Raw genomic sequence first — 20,478 nt, 5'->3', positions numbered from 1 at the left:
AAGAACGGCGGTTAAAGCTGAGAGGAGGCTTCTATAAGTAATGTAATATCTTGTCTCAGTCTCTTCACATGCAAAAGCACGGAAGGAAGAAGAAGAAGAAGAAAAGCAGAAGTTCAGAGATAGAAAACTGAAAGCGAAAAAGTAAGCGGATACACACAAAACCCAAAACCCCACCTCCATTTTTTTTTTTTCAATTATTATTTTTCTCTGTTTAATTTTTATTTTCGGGGTGAAAATCCGTGTCGAAATTTAAATAAATTCACAGAAAAAAGAAGGAAAAAAAAAAGGTGTGAGAGGGAGAGAGCGGTGGAGTGCGTGGGACCCGTGGGGGGAGGGGAATGGTGGCTTGAAGGTGACGATAGCAGGAGACAGCTAGCATCGAAGGAGGAGGCTCACCTACCGTATTACCCACAGCTTCGCTCTCTTCCTCCTTCCTTTTTAGCCTTCCCCATTCCCCCCACTCTCTCTCTCTCTCTTAAATTCCCTCTCTCTTTCTCTCTGCTCCCCCTCTCTCTCCCCTTCTTATAACTGAGAAGGAATAGGGTTTTGGTAGTTTTAGTAGCACCAGCACAGGAAGCAGAAGCAGTAGGAGGTTTTTGTGGCTCTGCAAATTTTGGGGATTCTTTCTTCTTCTTCTTCTTCTTCTTACGGGTTTGTTTAGGCGGGAGAGTGAAGTTAGAGTTCGAAACCAAAACAAGTTCACAGGTTTGGCTCTGCATTTCTCCACTCCCTCTGTAATTTTCTCTCCAGTTTCAGAACTGTCGGTAATGGCTGTTTTCTGTTTGGTTGCTCGGAAAATGAAGGAAAACTCACAATTCCCTCCAGTTTTTACGTATTTCTCCTCCTTTTACTGAATTTCAGTTCGAAAACTTTGAATTTCGTTCGTTTTCGTTCGCATTCGCTTCAGAAATTCAACGCATTTGGAAGCTCAAAAACGTGAACTGGTTTTTCAAATTTTAAATTCTCAATTTCCTGGAGATTCTCAGAATTCGCTTCAAATTCAACTTCTTCCACCCGATTTTTCTCAAACTTTCCACCTAAAATTCCTTATCTTCTCTGTATTTATTATTTTCCAAAAAAGGAAAAGCAAAAAGGTGGAAAATTCGGAGCTCGAGTTGGTACCAGCTGGCGCTATCTTACGCCATGTGTTGGTTGCACTTTACTGAAAGCTCTAAATTCACCTTAATTTTCGGCCCCTTTTACTTTTATTTTTTTTTATTTTTTTCTTCCCTCTTCTTTCCTCATCAATGTGAAATACAAGTAAAGGCGAACCGTATGAACCTTTAAACTTTACGTTTAATTGCGCACCCCTGCTAAAATGCGCCACACGCTTTATGCGCCGCATTGCCATGAAGATTTAAATTTGGTAAAACTCAAAGGTCATTCCGTGGCTGATTATATTTTCTGGCTTTTCGTGTTTTCCTCAGGACAATTTGCGACGGAGAAAATGATCGGACCGAACTATATCGACGATATAGACTGCGGGAGCCTCTTCGACACCATCGACGACCTCCTTGATTTCCCAACCGACGACGTCGAGTCGGTCCTCGGCCCCGCCCCCGACTGTAACGCCGCCTTCAACTCCTCCTCCCTCTGGCCCAGCCATTCCGGCTCGCTCCAGCCTCCCAACGACGCCGTCTTCTCCTGCAACTCCGCCTCCGACCTCTCCGCCGAGCTCGACGTTCCGGTGAGTCACACTCTCCCCCCTTTCTCTCTCGTTGCTTGCGTGGCATCTATCAGTGTCGGTTTCACGGGTTTTCTGTGAATTGAATGTGAGGATGACGTCATACGTAGAAATTAGGACAGGTTTTATTTTTCAAAAAAAATCACGATTTTTTTTTATTATTTAATTGAGTAAAATTAGAAGTTGACGTGCCAGGCTGGCAAGTCCAGCCGTAAAGGTGGGCATGGCCCTCTGGTTTGCCGCATGTGCCGATCATGTGGTGGGTATTCTTAGAAGATAAAATTGTGTTCCCTCCGGTATGAGGGTATTTCGGTCAATTAACCACCTAAACTACACCGTTTCGTATGTCGGTGGAGGGTTTTATGAACAGTAAAAACAACTCATGATTGCATGGTGAAATATGGGACGTGTCATGTGATGAGTACCTCCGATTTTCAAAGAGCACAATTTCTGTTCATCAAAATTATTTGAATTAATTAAAATTTAGAAGCTTTAATTTTGTTTAATTTGTCTGAATTTTGTTTATGTATTTGTTTGACAGATTGAAGACATTGTTCAATTGGAATGGCTGTCAAACTTTTGTGAGGATTCCTTCGCTGGAGGAAGCCTCACAATCAACAAACCGGACAGCTCCTTCATCAACAAGGAATCGTCCCACCAGCAGTTCCAGACCTCCAGCCCGATTTCCGTCCTCGACAGCAGCAGCTCTTGCTCCGTCGAGAAGAATGTGCCGCAAAGCCCGGGCGCGGTGGTCCCTGGCAAGCGCGGACGCGCTCGCAGCAAGCGCCCCCGCCCGGCCACATTCAACCCTCGCCCCGCAATTCAACTCATTTCCCCTGCTTCCTCTGTTACCGAGGCAGAGGCCCTTCACCATCAGCCGTTGCTCCCTCCCAAGGTCCATTCGGATTCTGAGAATTTCGCAGAGTCCCGTCCTGTGATCAAGATACCAAAGCAAGCTTCCGGGGAGCAGAAGAAGAAAAAGAAGATCAAGTTGACGCTTCCCCAGGCTCCCGCGGAGGGAAATCAAAGTTCCGGCACTACTCAGGGAGCAGTGAGGAAATGCTTGCATTGTGAGATTACCAAGACACCCCAGTGGAGGGCAGGCCCAATGGGGCCGAAAACCCTATGCAATGCCTGTGGCGTCCGCTACAAGTCAGGCCGTCTCTTCCCTGAGTACCGGCCTGCTGCCAGTCCCACCTTTGTTCCGGCCTTGCACTCCAATTCCCACAAGAAGGTTATCGAGATGAGAAACAAAGGCGGCGAACTGATTCCCTTTGGAGACACCACAACAGCAATGACCGAAACTCCAGAGCTCATCCCCAATACCAACCACAGCATTTCGCTGGATTACATGTGAGGGGGAGGAGGATGCAGTAGAGTACAACGTTCCCTGGTCGGAACACTCCACAGTCCACAGCTTTTCGTTCTCTCTGTCATCAGTTTATGTTATTTGCCGTAGCGTCATTTCATTTCTTTGTTCATTGGTTTTTTGTACAGGGATGCAAAATGGGGGGTAAGGAGCCAATATAGATGACCATATATTTAGCTAAGTAGAAGGAGAGACCTGGAAAAAAAAAAAGGATGAAGGGTTAGAGAGATGCAAGTTTAATGGTAGACTCTTAGATGTTAGTGACAATGATGATGGCTAGTAGGTCCTTAAGGTTTTTAGAGTCTGTGTTGTCTCGTTTTGCATTCGTTTTTTTCGCGTTTTTCTTCGTTGCAATGGAATTCTTTTTGCAGTTCATTTGTAGTAGACAAAATTCTGAAATGAGTACTGAAATATGAGATTTGTTATGCTTCGTATCGGTTTCTTTCGCTCTTGTTTTCGGTTCTTCGGCCTTGGGGCGTACCTAATTTTCTTCCCTTCCGGTTGAAGCACTCAAATTTCCCACAAGGTTTGGCTTGAAGAAGAAGGAAAGCTTAATTATCAATGATGGGAATTGGTTGTTGCTGTTGTTGTTTCAATCAATTTTGTTGGCACATTTGAGTAATCATTTTCTGTCGCTGTAAAGTCGTTGTTCCACATTTGAAGCTTGCAAGGTGCTCCTCAATCATCATTCATCAACAATTGATTCGAACAATTTGTGCCATAATCTGCACCTATCTACTAGACTTCCTACCTTTTTCAAAACGTATAAGAGAAAAGCACATACCGACGCAATGACGCAAATACGAGAGAAAACTCACCCGCGGGTGTATCCCTTCTATTGGTCTCTCTCGTCTATTGCTCTCCTCACGTGCTATATAAGTCGTCACACGAGAGACTGTATACATCCTTAAATTCCGACACAAGAACGAAAATCTCACCTACTAGAAGGTGCAAACACTATTATCTACGTCACTCTCCGCAAGTGCGACAAAAAAAAGAGGGTATACATTCCGTTTCAGACAAATTATTCCGCGCAAACGAGACTTCCAAAACTCTAGTTGGTATAATGGAATTCTACCTACAATCCATTACACCCTATCACATAATGTTCTACCAGTTGAGAGTTGCCAACCTCCCCATTACTTCCACTTGTTTTGAAAAGTCATGCTCATGAAGTGAGTGCTACAAAGTGGTCCAAGATGAACTTGCTAAAGTTGCTACACATTATTTCATCCATCTTTCAAGCCAATCAAGCAGAAAAATAGCATATTTATCAGCTGCAAAGTCTTCAAATTTTTGGAGAGATTTCGCTTCCTCTTCCCCACTAAAACCCTAATTTTTCTTTTGGGATTTTTTCAAATTGGGACTAATTTTAAACTCTTGGTCTTGTTTGTTTTAGGGTTTTAGTTAGGAGGTTGGGAGATTTACAATCCATGTATATTTTTATTTATTTGGTGGATTTGATTCTGATTTTCTCACTTGGGCACTTGCGTAATGTTTTTCCTTATTACTTAGCTATGTTTTTTTTAGTGTTCATGTTTTGCCAATTTGCTTAAGTGATGCCAAGAATGTGCTAATTAATTAATATTGGTCCCTCCGCAACAACCTTGCTTAAAAGTTAATTAACCCCTCATGATCAAAACACTAAAGGATTATATGTATATAAAAATCCGTTGTATTTCAACTTTTGACACATATTATTGTGGGGCTCACTTTGTAATGTATTTCAATGATCTGAACTGTCTATGGATTAAGGATTTAGCGTTTCTTTGTAGAACCATATTCGTCCATTTTCTTCACTACAAATGAATATCTTCATGATTTTGGATTTGTCTTATTTGCAAAGATGACCTATAAATGATGTTTTAAAAATAGATAGTTCGGATTGTTAAATACATTACGGAATGGACCTCATAAAAATGTGTACACGAAGTTGTGTAAAAAAAGTGATGTCACATATATGTTCCATATATATATTTTTACATGTGTAAATGGAACTTTAACGAAAAACTCCTGGTAGTATTCACTTTAATGAAAACCATATTTTTTCACTAAAAAGTCAATACTGATATTATTCACTTTACCCTTTATTTTGTCTTTATCGTTAAAACTCAAAGTTTTCGAGCCCTTTTCATTAATTTTCCTATATATAAATCTTAGTTGTAGCAGAAAACCGGTGGATTAAAGTCATTTTATACAAGAGGCTTGAAAGTCGTCTTTCAATTATGGTTAAAGACTTAAAAGTTCCACATGCCAATCTGACAAAACAAACTCATTAAGATTATGGCATTGAAATTCAAAGTTAGGACATTACTTTAGTAATTAGTATTAATATTAATCAAAGTTTAGGACATTACTTTATTAATTAGTATTAATATTAGGGTACCAAATTGATAGGTTGAAGTTGAACTGAACTGCCCCAACTAGGGTTGAAATAAAATGGCATAATTACCACCATGAGTACTACGAGAAAAACTTCCATAAGCGATATCGATTACGTGATAAGTTGTTTGAATGATAGACGCTATTCATTTAAAATTTATCTTGAGTTATGGATTCTTTTATAATTATGATACGTGCGTTTTTATAGAAGTTTTCGTATCACGCAAAAAGTTAAAGAATTTACAATATCGAATTAAAATTTGTTGTGAGTTATAAATTTCTCATTTATAATTAGGATTTTGTAGTACATGAAGGAGGGTCGTCATTCAAATTGTTACGTAATAGAAAAATTGCCACCGCAACTTTCCCCAAATTACATATTGAGTAGCCTCTAGGGGTTAGAAAATGTTAAAAACTTTTGTAAAAGTTTTTATGTCAGGTGACAGGTTGAGTGATAGACACTATCCGATTAAAATTAACAGTATTTTATAAGTTTTAATTTATAATTGAGATTTATTAGTATATGATCGAACTTGTCATTTAAACTATCACACAACCATAAAGTCTCCACTACAATTTTTCTGGAATCAGACATTTTATATGCGAAAAAAAAAACTTAATAAAGAAGACCAGCTGGTGGTTTGATTACGACATTTCACCCTTTCGAGAGTCGGGAAGACTCACAGAGATACTTCAGCCTCTTCCTGACCATATCGTGTGATCCACCAAACCAAGAATCGAACTCAGAATGTACCGTGTGAAATACGTACCTAAAATTCGTCTCAACCACTGAGCCACCCAAGATGGTTCAGAATCGGAGATTGGGTTTGGCTAATTTTGGGGGTAGAAGTTCTTTTAAGGTTGTGTGTCAAAAGGCTTTGGCAACACGTCTCAATCTGACCAAACGCAGACCAACCGAAAGAAAAATATCAACTTTTATTACCAAACCATGATAGTATTTGTTATGCGCTTAATAAACCAAATAAATACGATTACCATCAATTATTTCATTCCAATTCCATAATAACCTGCTCTTAATTTCATTTTTCTTATTAAGCTGCTGACTCGACTTCCCGAATCATATGAAATTATATAATCTCAAATGCATTGTTCCTCGAGACAGAGATCATAGGTTCAATATTTTATACGCTGTGAATTTGTTTGATCGTGATCACAGATGAGGTGTAATTCCCAACTAACCTTCTCCAAGTCCGGAATGAGTGGATAATCGTGGTTCGGCACCTATTGTCCCCATTTTATTAGAAAAAAAAAATTGCATTGTTTTTTTGTTCTTTCATTCGGAAGGTTTAATTAGACATTTCAATTACATTACAAAATTAATTAAAACCCTAAAAAATCAAATAATTTGTGTGAGAAACGTCTATTTCTCCCTCTAGAATGAAAAGTCTGGGCAACCTAATAAGTTTGGTTTAAAACCCAAATAATGTGGGGTTGTTTAGTTTAAACTAATTGCAATTTTTGGTTTAAGGGCATGATTTAATGTGCAAATATGGGTTGGCCTGAAAATTGACTTGTGGAAATGGGGACCCAAAAGTTGAACCAAATATAGTCTTTAGAAAGTCCAAACTGGCAACTATTGAGATGTACAGGATTAGGCCCAATGCATTTCAAAGGGGACCAAAAAAAGTTCAACTTCAATTATGTTGCTCATTTGCACGAAACAAATGTGTTATTATCAAAACAATAGGCCAGTTTGCTACGTCAAATTGAATCGAAATTGATACTCTCTAATTTCAAGGTGTATTGAACATAAAAGTGATTTTTTCTTCTTCATATGGACGGTAATAGAAGAGGATTAGATGTGAAGAAAACTCATCCCCTTAGATCCTCTAATTGTTGAGAAGATTGGATTAGACATGAAGAAAACTCATCCATCCTTTGCCACCTAATTGTACTTAATTTTTTTCATTTCTCCCCTCAACATACCTTGAAAGTAGAGAGTTATCAATTTCAATCCCGTCCTACAAACTAAACAAAGCTTTAATCTTTACTTTGATTATTACATAATTGTACTCTGAGTAGTTTAGGGATTTCGAAAATTTAATTCAAACTTGTGCAATAGGTTGAAATTTTGAATACAATAAAAGTGAGTTTAATTATCGAGAAACATCATGAGTTTGATTCTTATTCAATAGCTGGCCACATATATTAAATTTACAGCACTACGGAAACAGTGTTACAAGAATCAAAGTTCAACGTATACATTGAAGAAAGTTGAGGTTTCACTATAAAATTAATTGACAATATAGAAAGTAGTTTAATTCTTTATCAGCACATACAAGATCCTTCTTTCCATCAATATGAAGTTCATTCTCAATAAATATTCAACCACGCATAAACCGTTGTGGAAAACTTTCTTTATTTTGATTAAGGATGGACATGTTTCAAAGTCCAAAAGGTTAGTTTGGGGCTCGAGACCAAATTCTTGTCCTAAGCCCAAAAGATTGTGTAGGCTAGTTGTGCAATTAGGCCCAAATTGAGCACTAACCCATCTTCTTTAGGCCCATAAGTATAAATAAATTTAAAAAAAAGGAGAGCAACAGCATTAGCAAGCCATACATATTGCGATTGATCGTATTGTATTATACAACTTGTCAACAAAAACTGGCATAAGCGACGGGGCAGTTGTACCTAAAGTACTAATCAACTTACCTAATAGGGCAATTGTTCGTATAACACTCATCACGTGATTTGTCAGATGATGAGTACAACAAGAACAACTGTCTCATAATTTTATTCCATAGATCCCGAGTTTAGAAAATATTCTTTACATGGACTACCACACTCAAAAAGATGTGAGATTATAAGTGATCCACATATGTAGATCTCAGTCTCTTATGAGTATGATAAGCATGCAACAACCATAACGAAGACTTTTTCCAACTTCTGTGTGATTTGATATGAGCTGTTTTAGCACATGAACCAACTACTTTGATCACCCAGGTCATTCCATTTCCTACATACAAATATACACACACATATGATGTATATATAGGTTAAGATTCGGGGATACAAATCTTGACACACATTTTGTATGATTTATTTCGTAATCTTTTTCAAATATCCAATCGTAACCATATACAAGCTCACTCAAAAGTCTCAACCCCAAAATTATGGCCGGCATCCACATTTTTGATAATATGATCGAGAAACCAAGCTCACGTGTGACAAGTTTCTTTTGCTTCTCAAAGCAATTGCTTCGTCAGAATACACATACAACATTAATTAATTGAAGAAAACATGTAATTAACAATGTTATTAGACTCGGGATCATGAATCAAACCATTTAATTATACAGTCAACGACTCAATAGCATTGATGTTTGTCAGTCTTATTGGTTAAACAAACAAATCGTAGTGGATAATTAAGTAAGAGAGAGGTAAACTAAGAAGTTGACCAGCTGGAAGTTAAAGCTCCCAAATGGAGGAAGCAGCGGCCGTGGCTAGCGGAGCGGCATGTGAGTAGGAGCTGCCGCTGCCTATGTGTCCGCCATGTGTAGCAGCACCAGCCCCCATCAATGTTGGTCAAGTTGGAGCCACCGATTTTCCTGCAAATTTGCAACGACTCAGCCACTTAATTTGGACTCAATATTTACTGCATTTGCTTTGCTTTCCAGCCCCTTAATGATACTGTTAATCCCAATTATTGTGTCTCCTCACCCACGCTAGCTTGGAGCTTAAAAACCCTAAACTTGTTTATTTGCTACCTCAAACCCATCGACATATATAATTCACAAATAATAACACTATTATTAAATTGACTGGTTCATGCTACGTATAGGGATTAGCATTTATCGTTTAAAATTATTAAACACAATAAGGAGGTTCCATGACCTAGCATGCTTTAACAAGAGGCACGTTTTAGTGGAAGTGACAAACCCGACCCAACCCGATTATGATTCAACGATTGACATGAGCAAAACCGAACCAAAAAATAATTTATTACATTGTTACACTCATAATAACTAATTCGTAAACAGTGTTGGTACTCCAAAAATATCTTCTTCTTGTAACTTAACTCATACCATAAAAAATTATGCAAGCTAAATTACGCGTGAAGAGTTCACCAAAAAAAAAGAAAAAACCACGCATTAAGATTCAGTTGGCTATCCCATATCTGTGGGTGCAAAGAAAAATAAAGAGTTTAAATATGATTACTCCACTCTAACTAATACTGAAATTTTTTTATAATAAAATTTCACACCTAACAAATTGAACATGTGGTAATTACTAAATTAGAAATAATTTTGATGTCGTTAGAATGTGTCGCCCAGTAAAATTGCAAAGAGTCAGCCTCCAAAACAGCTCTCAGCTTTTTTCATCTAGGGTTTCGTAAGCGGGTATGAGTTTTTGACATTTTCACTGTTGTAGGGTCAACAGAAGAAACGACACAGATACGGTCACGGGCCCGACTTCTCCCACAGACGCATCACGTCCGCATTCCCATCATCCGGTATCCATCCCATCATCTCACCGACGAGTTTACAACGTAGCAGTATGGGTGGGGACCATCCCTTACAACCATCTTCCGTTTGATGCTCGCCACGTGTTGCAAACGAACCCCGCGTTAATGAGGTTGAAGAAATACATGTTGTGGCAGTCTCCGGCAGCGGCAACGACTGATGATGTTGGCTGTTGCGATGAGTCGCTTGTCAATCTGCTTCTTGGCTGTTGTCGATGTTCCTGCTTTTACTTGATGCCAATCAATCGAAGGGTTAAAACCAAAAATAACACCTCACTCCTTAATTGATACTAGTATATACCAACACACAAAATGTGTAAATTTTTTTACTTTTGATTGCTAAAATTGAAGGAGAAAGGAAGAGAGTGAGAGAGAACTGTGAGTGAGGAGAGAGGGAAAAATGTTGTTTTTTATTTTTTATTTTTTTAAAATTAGAGACAATTAACTTACATGTAGGTGAGGTTTAAAAAAAATAAATAAATAAAATTTTGTTTTGTTAAATTACATTACTGTCTAACTTTTTATTTGTGATAGAAGACAAAGATGTCTTTTCATCATCTTTTGGTTGACAAAAAGAGTTTCATTAATACAGTTTTAGATTATCCAAAAATGGTAATTCACTATTTTTTTTATTTATAAATCCATGTATTTAGAATTATATAATATTTAATAACTCACTAAATTTCAATACATGCTAAACAGAAAATGAGTGTCAATTTCTAAATTTTGCCTAAATTAAAGGTAGAAAATGAAATAGTTATGAATGAAGCTTTTGACGATTACATTGTCAATTTCACCTAGGTGAAAGGGCCCTAAACCTTTCCTTCATAGCTACTTCATCTCTTACCTTTTAACTTAAACAAAATTTGAAAATTGACATCCATTTCTTACTTCACTTACATTAAACCATTTGAGTTATCCTAATTCAGTTCAATGCTAGATAATGAGTGAGACTTAGAATCCGTATAGCACGGCTACAAAAGGAGTTTTGCCCTAAACTAACATCTCAAAAGTCTCAGTTTGGCTACAAAGAGCTTACCTAAATACTCTAAACTTGGTTATTTGCTACCTCAAACCCATCGACATATATAATTCACGAATAAGAACACTATTATTAACTTGACTGGTTCATGCTGCGTATAGGGATTAGCATTTATCATTTAAAATTATTGCACACAATAAGGAGATTCCATGACCTAGCATGCTTTAACAAGGCACGTCTTAGAGGAAGTGACAAACCCGACCCGATTATGATATCATGATTGACATGAGCAAACTCAAACTAAAAGATAATTTATTACATTGTAACTCTAATAATAATTAATTCGTATACAGTGTTGGTACTCCAAAAATATCTTACTACATTTTTCTTGTAACTTAACTCATATCATTAGAAATTATGCAAGTTAAACTACGCGTGAAGAGTTAATCAAAAAAAAAAAAAAAAAAAACAACAACAACAACGTGTGAAGATTCAGTTGGCTATCCCACATTGGTGGGTGCAAAAAAAATAAAGAGTTTAACTATAATTATTCAATTCTAACTAACATCAAAATCTTTTATAATAAAATTCTATACCTAATAGAATGAACATGTAGTAATTACCAAATTAAGTACAGTTTCGAAGTCGCTTGAGTGAACCCCCGGGTACAAGTGCAAAGAGTCGGCCTCCAAAACAGCTTTCAGCTTTTTTCATCTAGGGTTTCGTACGCGGGTTTTGAGTTTTTGACATTTTCACTGTTGTTGGGTCAACAGAAGAAACGACAGAGATTCGGTGATGGGCCCCACTTCTCCCCCAGACGCGTCACGTCCCCATGCCCATTATCCGGTAACCCATCCCATCATCTCACTGACGAGTTTACAACGCAGCAGTATGGGTGGGGACCATCCCTTACAACCATCTTCCGTTTGATGCTCGCCACGTGTTGCAAACGAACCCCGCGTTAATGAGGTTGAAAAAGTACATGTCGCAGCAATCTCCGGCAACGGCAGCGACTGATGCTGTGGGCTGTTGCGACGAGTTGCTTGTGAAGCTGCTTCTTGTCAGTTGTCGGTGTTACTGCTTTTACTTGATAGTTGATGCCAATCAGTCAAAGGGTTAAAACCAAAAATAACACCTCACTCCTTAATTGATATTATCACAAAATGGTAATTCACTATATTTTTTTTGTTTATAAATCCATGTTTTTACATCTATATTATACTTAATAACTCACTAAATTTCGATACATGCTAAACATAAAATAAGTGTCAATTTTTAAATTTTGCCTAAATCAAAGGAAGATGATGAAATAATTATAAACGAAGCTTAACACAATTACATTGTCAAATTCACCTAGGTGAATGAAAGGGCTCTAAACCTTTTCTTCATAACTACTCCATCTCTTACATTTTAACTTAAACACAATTTGAAAATGACATCCATTTGTTACTTCAACATACATTAAATCGTGTGAGTTATCCTAATTCAGTTCAACGCTAGATAATGAGCAAGACTTAGAATCCTTACAGCTCGGCTACAAAGAAGTTTTGCCCTAAACCAACGTCTCAAACGTCTCACTTTGGCAGACTTGACCATTATCTAGCACATTGGTTAATAACAACTTATCTCCCCCAAACACCTCTTAATTTATGTGAATTACAAGAAAAGTTTTCCTTCCATTATTACTAGAGAAAACTAGCTAGCTTTCCTCACTAGTGAACTGATTTCCTAGCAAGAAGTATTGCATTTCGACTTTTTGAGCATTTGTGATCTCATCACAATGCAACTTAACGAATTCCATCGAAATCGCAACAAGTAATCGTTGAATCTTCATAACCCCTCGATGCCATATAAATTATAACGTTAATTGCGTGTTGGAAAGTCCTTCTCAAAGATCCCCAAGTAACTAGACAACCCCCAATTAATTAGAGACCCCTTGAATGAATGGGGCTAATGGTTAGTTAGGAACTTGTGTTGTCGCATATATGGAAGAGCAAGAAACTTGGCCGACCACATATATATATGAGAGGCCAATTAATTAAAATAATAAATTGTGAGGGTCAAGTCGTGTAGTTTGTTGAGAAAGAGGTTTAGGGTTTGATGGGTTTTGACAAAATTGTAGTTGTCAGTGTTTGCATCTCCTCTAACTAACTGTTCGTGTCCATTTGTAGAACATATGTCTGGTAGGTGTTAACTGTTCGTGTCCATTGAGTGGTCACTTTCTATGTTTACTTTTAACAGTTTTGGTTCTCAAGAATGTCTGCTAGGTGTTTATTGGAGGCAATTTGATGGTAATTTGAGATCAGGATGATGAGTTTGTAACCCTTATTCAGTTGGGCATGGTTCCCATTTTTCAGTAAGATTAATCCATGCACGGAAAATTATAATAGGGCACAACTCAATATCAAATTCACTATAAATATATCGTTCTCATATCCATCTGAGTCGAATTTAAGATCTCCTCTATAACTAAGAAAAGACCGAATGCTGCTAAACCAACTTATCATACTCACTATTCATGGTTTTGATTAATATCCTAAATTGTGTTTTGATAAGAGAAGGGTATATATATCCCTCGATAAGACGGACCGAAGTGATTAGCAGAATGATTTGGCTTTTCTTTATATCCCATTCCATTGTCATATTAATTTGTCCTAGTGTCTCAATATCGCTTTTTGATACATTATCAAGTCCACTTTCTAATCCAAAATTAATCCCATTAATTTTTTGCCATAATCTCCTGTCAATATCAAATTTAGTATTCTTGTATGATGACTTTGCTACGATCCAAATGCCAATTCTAATCAATTCTCTCTTGTTTTCTCGTAATTATATATGATATATAGAGTTTCTAGCAAACAAGCCAATAGTATATTTGCTAGTATTGTATATATAAAGCACTAAACCTTAAACAAAAAAATTTCAAAACGTGGACGAAATATCCATAACAGTTTGCTAATGAGGGGTTGGTTGAGTTGGTAAGGATTATCCTCTTCGCTAGACTAAGGCCTAGGTTCGAGTTGTGCTGCCCACAATTCCTCATGGTGGCCGATCTTTAAAAACCAAAAAAAAGGCTAAGACCCCCTATAAGTCTTCAAAGAGGTTTATGGCATGCCCTGACCCTGGGATGGGATAGCCTTCCCTACTTTTAAACTTTTCCCCACAAAAAAAAAAAATATATATATATATATATATATATATTATCCATAAGAGTTTAGACATTTATTTTGGGGGTAAATTGAATGAGACGAACTGTTGGTGAAGTACCCTAAAATATTAGGGCAACTCCATCTTATTTTAACTTAATTAATCTCAACTCTTATCCGTCATTCTCACCCTCTTTTTTTTTTTTTTTTTTTTTAACGAACGATATTATCTGCACTAACGTGGTTCAAATTTGTCTTTGGCGAGAATCGAACGTAAAAGCTCTCACTTACAAATGAAGAGTAATACTACTAGACCGTACCAAGTGACTTCTATTTTATAAGTAACATGCATATCCAATAAGAGTTTGATTTCCCTTTTTTTACACAAATCCATTTTTCCAAAATTGTTTATCATGTTCTTATCTTTAGAATCAAATAGTACGACAAGATCATCATGTCTAGGAGCAAAAAAAGGAACACAAATAACAACCAGTGAATACTGTTGGGAGTTGACTATGACCTACTGATCATGAACAACATATGGTTTGTTGTACAAACTAAACCGTAGTTAGTTTGTTAACCATGGTTAAGCCCAAAGAGTTAGGGCATCGGACAAAATAAACTTGATTATAGTCCACATAAGTTGGTTAAAACCATTGCCTTGATTTCAGAATTGTGCATGAAACTCGCAATGTGTTTTAACAATTTTGAGACATATGCGCAAACTCAATTTCTAAGCACATTTAAATTAATTAGTAAATATTTTTTCTAAATTTATCCATCCATTACTCGATTTTTTTTTCTTCAAATTTGCCCGGTACTCTCGCAACAATGTTGGTTTTTAGCAATTTTTCTGGTCATGTACGTTGGGAAAAAGAGTTGGTAGAAGTAAACACTTATTACTTTTACTCCAACAGTCCAACTTTTCCTATCTCTTTGCGCACAAACTTTGACCAACATTTTGGTGAAATAACATTGTCAAAACGAAGAACGATTTTTTCGGATATTGTACTGCTTAATTCCGCAGATTTTACTGAATTATGGATGGATTGATGACACATATTCTCTTATGTGTTAAGGAGATTTTGTGACCAAAGAAATCTAAAAACATACTAATAATTAATAAGGAAAAATATTTGTTCAGTTTCTCTCAACTTTGACTTGAGTTTTTCATCCCTTTCGAATTGTGTTTTGTGACCTAGACATAAAATAAATGGCCTTGATTTTTGTGGGGAAGCCTTCTCTTAATGCATGAACTAAAAATAATTGGAATGCTTAGTGCCACTTAATTGGCTTGCTTTGTTTAATGCATGGCCACGAGCCTTGTGCCTTCCAAGCAAGATTGATTTTTATTTGCACATGTTTCATCAACGTACATAGAAAATAAGAGCGTAATATATTTGTGTAGTCGTTACATGATGTAATCAGTTTATTAATTGATATTACATTATAAATTCATGACATATTAACATTGAGTTGATCATCATCTCATACTATGAAACGTTAATTAGTAACATCACCTGATAGAATGCCTGGCTACACCAAAAAACTTCTTAGAAATAAAAATAGAACAAATTTTAAAAAATCATGGGCAGTGAAATTATGAAAGAAACAAAAATATTAAAGAAAAAGAAAGAGAAAGGGAATTCACCTGAAATTCGGCGAAGGCAGTTGGACTATTGCGATCCGAAACCATCGAAAAGATTACGCAAATCTCCGGCCCCCGCGACACTGAAATATTAAAAAAAAAAAAAAAAAATCAATATAAAAAGGGTGGCTTTGCGTTTCGGAATGTGTCTCTTGTCGTCTAAATCTCTCTTCTCTTTACACACACTCCCAGTCTGCTCTGGTCGGCAACGAAGCTTCAGCCTCGGCACCTTCTAACAGTAACAACTGCCTCCTTTTTCACCCTTCTTCTGCGTTCACTGTTGTTGTTGTTGTTGTTGTTTTGTGTGTCTGAGAAAACCCAGTTCAGTTTTCTTGAGAGAGAGAGAGAGGAGAGAGAGACCGGCCCTTTACAGTTCACGCTCACAAAGTCACAGGAGGCACACCAACCCTCTTGGTATTTCAGGGGAATTCCAAATCCTGTCGGACTTTTTGTCTCTCATATCTCAGCTTGTTCTGAAAAAGCAGGTCAATTACATGCACTTGTCGTCTCTCTTTGATCTAAATTTTCTGCTGTTGTTTCCGAAACTGTTCATCTTTTTGGTGTTTATTCATAATCCCAGAAATTATACTTATAAATTTCCTGAATTTTTCATTGATGACTCAATCAAGGTTGAAACTTTTCTTCTGTAGTTGTCAGTTGTGTTTTGTAATTTTAAGTTTTCACAATTTTGGTGTAGAAAAAGTTTGGGTTTTCCCTTGGCGGTAATATATCTGACCTGATTATTGTTTTTCTGTAAATTTTATGTGTTAACAGCTGCATTTTATTGAGGAAAGCATTTATTTTTATGCTTTGGAGGGTCATAGACTCATCGGTTGTTTGACACAATGATTACAGTTATGGATTCTGTGAGAGAACCTTTGAGGAGCAACTCAGAGAAATGGTTGGACTCTCAATTCTGGCATGCCTGTGCCGGCGGCATGGTTCAATTGCCGCCCATTAACACGAAAGTCTTCTACTTTCCTCAGGGCCATGCTGAGTACGCCCACGGGAGAGTAGATTTTGGGAATTCCAGAATTCCACCGCTCATTCTCTCCAGGATATCTGCCATTAGATACATGGCAGATCCCGAAACAGATGAGGTTTTTGCGAAAATGAGGCTGATTCCGGTGAGAGAGAGTGGTTTTGATCTTGAGGATGATGGGTTTGTGGGATACAATGGTACAGTTGAGAATCCTGAGAAACCCACCTCTTTTGCAAAGACATTGACCCAATCGGATGCTAACAATGGGGGAGGCTTCTCTGTGCCTCGTTACTGTGCGGAGACTATCTTCCCGCGCTTGGATTACTCGGCTGAGCCACCAGTTCAGAACATTCTTGCAAAGGATGTGCACGGAGAGATTTGGGATTTTAGGCATATTTATAGAGGCACTCCTCGGCGTCACCTTTTGACAACGGGGTGGAGTAATTTTGTGAACCACAAGAAGCTTGTTGCTGGGGATTCAATTGTGTTTTTCAGAGCGGGAAATGGGGATCTTTGTGTTGGGGTTAGAAGGGCTAAGAGGGGAATTGGCGGTGGACCTGAATACGCATCTGGAAATTCTGGCTCTCAATATGGGGTTTATTCTGGCTTGTCAAGGAAGAATGGCAATAAAGTGATGGAAAAGACTTGTAGTGGTGATGCGAACGGAAAAATCAGGGCTGAATATGTTATAGAAGCTGCAACTCTTGCTGCCAGTGGCCAGCCCTTTGAGGTTGCGTACTATCCCCGTGCAAGCACACCGGAATTTTGTGTTAAGGCCTCAGCTGTGAGAGCTGCAATGCAAATACGGTGGTGCTCAGGAATGAGGTTCAAAATGCCCTTTGAAACTGAGGATTCTTCACGGATAAGCTGGTTCATGGGAACCATATCTTCTGTTCAGGTTGCAGATCCCATCTGTTGGCCCGAGTCTCCATGGCGTCTTCTACAGGTTGGTTACATACCTGCTCCATAGTTTTTATCACATTGAGTTTAACCTTGCAAAACTTGCATGTAATTCATCTTCACTACTACTTCCCAAACTATTGCTAAATCGTCATCCTGGAACATAAATGTGCATCTGTGGTATTCAATAGATACCTTTTGTAGCAAGTAAAATTCTGTAACTTTGTGAGTAGATTGTATTTATGCATTCACGACTGATATCTATCATACTACAAGTTTTAGTAGAACAGAAATATGAAATTATCATTTGTTAGACATTAAATGAAAGATTGTTTTTCAGGTTTCATGGGATGAACCAGATCTGCTCCAAAATGTGAAACGTGTTAGCCCGTGGTTGGTTGAATTGGTATCGAGCATACCAGCCATCCATCTCTCTCCATTCTCGTCTCCAAGAAAGAAGTTGCGGCTTCAACATATCCCAGACTATTCCCTTGTTGGACAACTTCCCATGCCATCAGTTTGTAGCAACTCCCTGAATTCGAGCAACCTCTTATGTAATGTATCGGACAACCTATCTGCAGTCATACAGGGAGCCAGGCATGCTCAGTTTGGACTATCTTCATCGGAGCTCTTCTTCAACAAACTGCAATCGAGTTTGTTTCCAATTGGTTTTCAACAACATGGTCACTTTGCGCCTCTTGAAACCATTGGGGGCAGCTTCGTGCGCAAGGCTGAAAGCAATGATAATATCTCTTGTTGTCTGAAAAAGGGAATTTCCACCCGGAATTTGAAGGATAATGATGAGATAAAGAGACCTCACATAGTATTATTTGGTCAGCTAATTTTTACAGGAGAACAGATATCTAAGAGCTCATCTGGTGATGATAGTTCATCAGATGGACATTCAAAGAAAACAACAAATTGTTCTGATGGCTCTGGTTCTACATCAATTGGTCATGGTTCAGTGGAAAACTGTTCTGATGGAGGGTCTCCTCGGAAGACAGATTACCATCAAAGTGATCTTAGTTTGGAGACTGGTTATTGCAAAGTGTTTATTGATTCAGGGGAGGTGGGGACCCTTGATCTCTCTGTCCTTAGATCATACCAAGAATTGTATGGAAAGCTGGCCACTATGTTTGGCAAAGAAAGTTCAAAGAAGTTAAGAAATGTGCTCTACCGAGATGCATCAGGTGTTGTCAAACACACGGGAGACGAGCCATTCTGGTAATCTCACACATGTTTTATTGCCTTGAAATCATTTACTTGAATGCTCATTAATTTTCTAAGCTTTGCATTATGTATATGAGCAATACTTACAATTGTATTGTTTGTTTTGGCAGTGAGTTTTTGAAGACAGCAAAAAGACTTTATATGGCTTGACATCTAAGACGGCGATGCTTCATGTTTGCCTTTGCACCAGTGCACCAATGGATCTTGAAAAAGGCATAGAAGTAATAAACTAAAAACTTCAATGGTAGAATCCATGCTCAAAGATTCAACTTGTAAAGTTGCTTCTTTTTTTTTTTTTCCTTTTTTTAATTTATAATAATTTTTTTATTTTAATCCTTGTTTAGAGTTTCATTTTCTATTGTTTCAAATTTTAGTTAACTCCCACCGTACTATATTGTGTTAATTTTCTAGCTTTTTGCAATATCTTTACCTAAATAAAGTCACAATTGTGGTGAAAAAATTGCATGTATTATGTGATATTATCTGAAGTCTTTTGATACTTTAATTAATGCAAATTTTCAACTCATCCTTACATTGAACGAGAAAAGAAACAAGACCTCGAAATAACACTTGGAGAGGGTGTAAAATTGTGTGATTGTTTCATTAGTTAGATTATGCATAAGAATTCATGGTTTTATCCTTGAAAATGGATATTTATGAAGTAATATTATCATATTATAACACGTAAATTAATTATATCAGGTGATACTATAATGCTGTAATCGTACATTAGTCATATCTTTCAAATTTTAATTTGCAACTGAACATGAAGAGAGAGAGGGAAACTAGTAACCAGTGTCGATTTTAGTTTTTAACTATATTTTCTTATCTATTATCTCATTAAAAGATCTCTAAGGATTTCTTGTTTAGACGAGTTGAACCACTAAACCATGTTTTGAGGCATTGGAAATCATGAACCCTGAAACGCTCTTGGAGTTTTGATGACTGTTAGCAAGATAAGTTCCAGAATCCCAACTATTTTGATCTACTATTCTGCCACAAATATAGGTTTTGGGATTTAAACTATTTTACTTAAAAAGCTTGAGATCATAAAAATCAAACCGACAAAAATTCATGAGATAGGTAACTCCACACCAATATTATTATTTTCAACTATAAAATTAAGATTGCGAGTTGACGTTTAGCAAATCTCACAAGCTGAACCAACCCAAGAGACGAACCAAATTCATAAAAACTAAAAAGACAGCAAAAGATGGACATATCACACATCATTTCTGCGTGGAATTTGGATCTTCATTTGACAAATGAAAGTTGTGTCTGACAAATAATGTCAAAAGTCTCATATCGACTATGTTACAAAACAAATTTCAACTTATATTAAAATATTTCACTTCTAATTACAACGGTATTTTGTAATAGCACAATATAAATGTGATTGGTAATAGACCAACCGTCACTCTAAAATCTTAATACATACAACCAAATTTCAAATAAAACAAAATCCAGGTTGGTCAACTATAATATTAGACAAAATTGAAAAGTGGAACTCGTTTTTTGTAACCACAGTAAGTGGCCCAGCGGTAAGAGAGCGAACTGCGGCTCCCAATAAAGACAAAGAAAATATGTAAGGTCGCGGGTTTGATGCTACGAGTTTGTGAGTCTGTTTGACTGTGGTCCAGACATGATGAAATTTTCCCATAACCTCTCTGGGT

At 37.3% G+C, this 20,478-nt stretch overlaps 2 protein-coding genes across 2 annotated transcripts; both read left to right on the top strand.

The window, feature by feature from the left end:
• The first annotated feature begins 430 nt into the window (after nt 1–430).
• LOC137720313 (GATA transcription factor 8-like) lies at nt 431–3,478 on the top strand. The gene is made up of 3 exons (XM_068459366.1): nt 431–705; nt 1,428–1,687; nt 2,226–3,478. The coding sequence occupies exons 2-3, from the start codon at nt 1,448–1,450 to the stop codon at nt 3,039–3,041; spliced, it is 1,056 nt and encodes a 351-aa protein (XP_068315467.1). The 5' UTR covers nt 431–705; nt 1,428–1,447; the 3' UTR covers nt 3,042–3,478.
• Nucleotides 3,479–16,489: 13,011 nt separating this feature from the next.
• On the top strand, nt 16,490–19,258 carry LOC137719979 (auxin response factor 18-like). The gene is made up of 3 exons (XM_068458964.1): nt 16,490–17,621; nt 17,916–18,799; nt 18,916–19,258. The coding sequence occupies exons 1-3, from the start codon at nt 16,539–16,541 to the stop codon at nt 18,953–18,955; spliced, it is 2,007 nt and encodes a 668-aa protein (XP_068315065.1). The 5' UTR covers nt 16,490–16,538; the 3' UTR covers nt 18,956–19,258.
• Nucleotides 19,259–20,478: the final 1,220 nt, after the last annotated feature.

The sequence above is a fragment of the Pyrus communis genome, chromosome 16, assembly GCF_963583255.1.
Source record: "Pyrus communis chromosome 16, drPyrComm1.1, whole genome shotgun sequence".
Taxonomy (NCBI): domain Eukaryota; kingdom Viridiplantae; phylum Streptophyta; class Magnoliopsida; order Rosales; family Rosaceae; genus Pyrus; species Pyrus communis.
The sequence above is the reverse complement of the archived record's forward strand: the minus strand, read 5'-3'. Positions and strand labels throughout refer to the sequence as shown.

Bases quoted from the DNA above. Each gene is read 5' to 3' on its own strand.
- LOC137720313 (XM_068459366.1), top strand. From the start codon at position 1,448: ATGATCGGACCGAACTATATCGACGATATAGACTGCGGGAGCCTCTTC. The intron at 1,688-2,225 runs GTGAGTCACACT...TTTGTTTGACAG, and splicing joins CCGCCGAGCTCGACGTTCCG to ATTGAAGACATTGTTCAATT.
- LOC137719979 (XM_068458964.1), top strand. From the start codon at position 16,539: ATGATTACAGTTATGGATTCTGTGAGAGAACCTTTGAGGAGCAACTCA. The intron at 17,622-17,915 runs GTTGGTTACATA...ATTGTTTTTCAG, and splicing joins CTCCATGGCGTCTTCTACAG to GTTTCATGGGATGAACCAGA. The intron at 18,800-18,915 runs GTAATCTCACAC...TTGTTTTGGCAG, and splicing joins ACGGGAGACGAGCCATTCTG to TGAGTTTTTGAAGACAGCAA.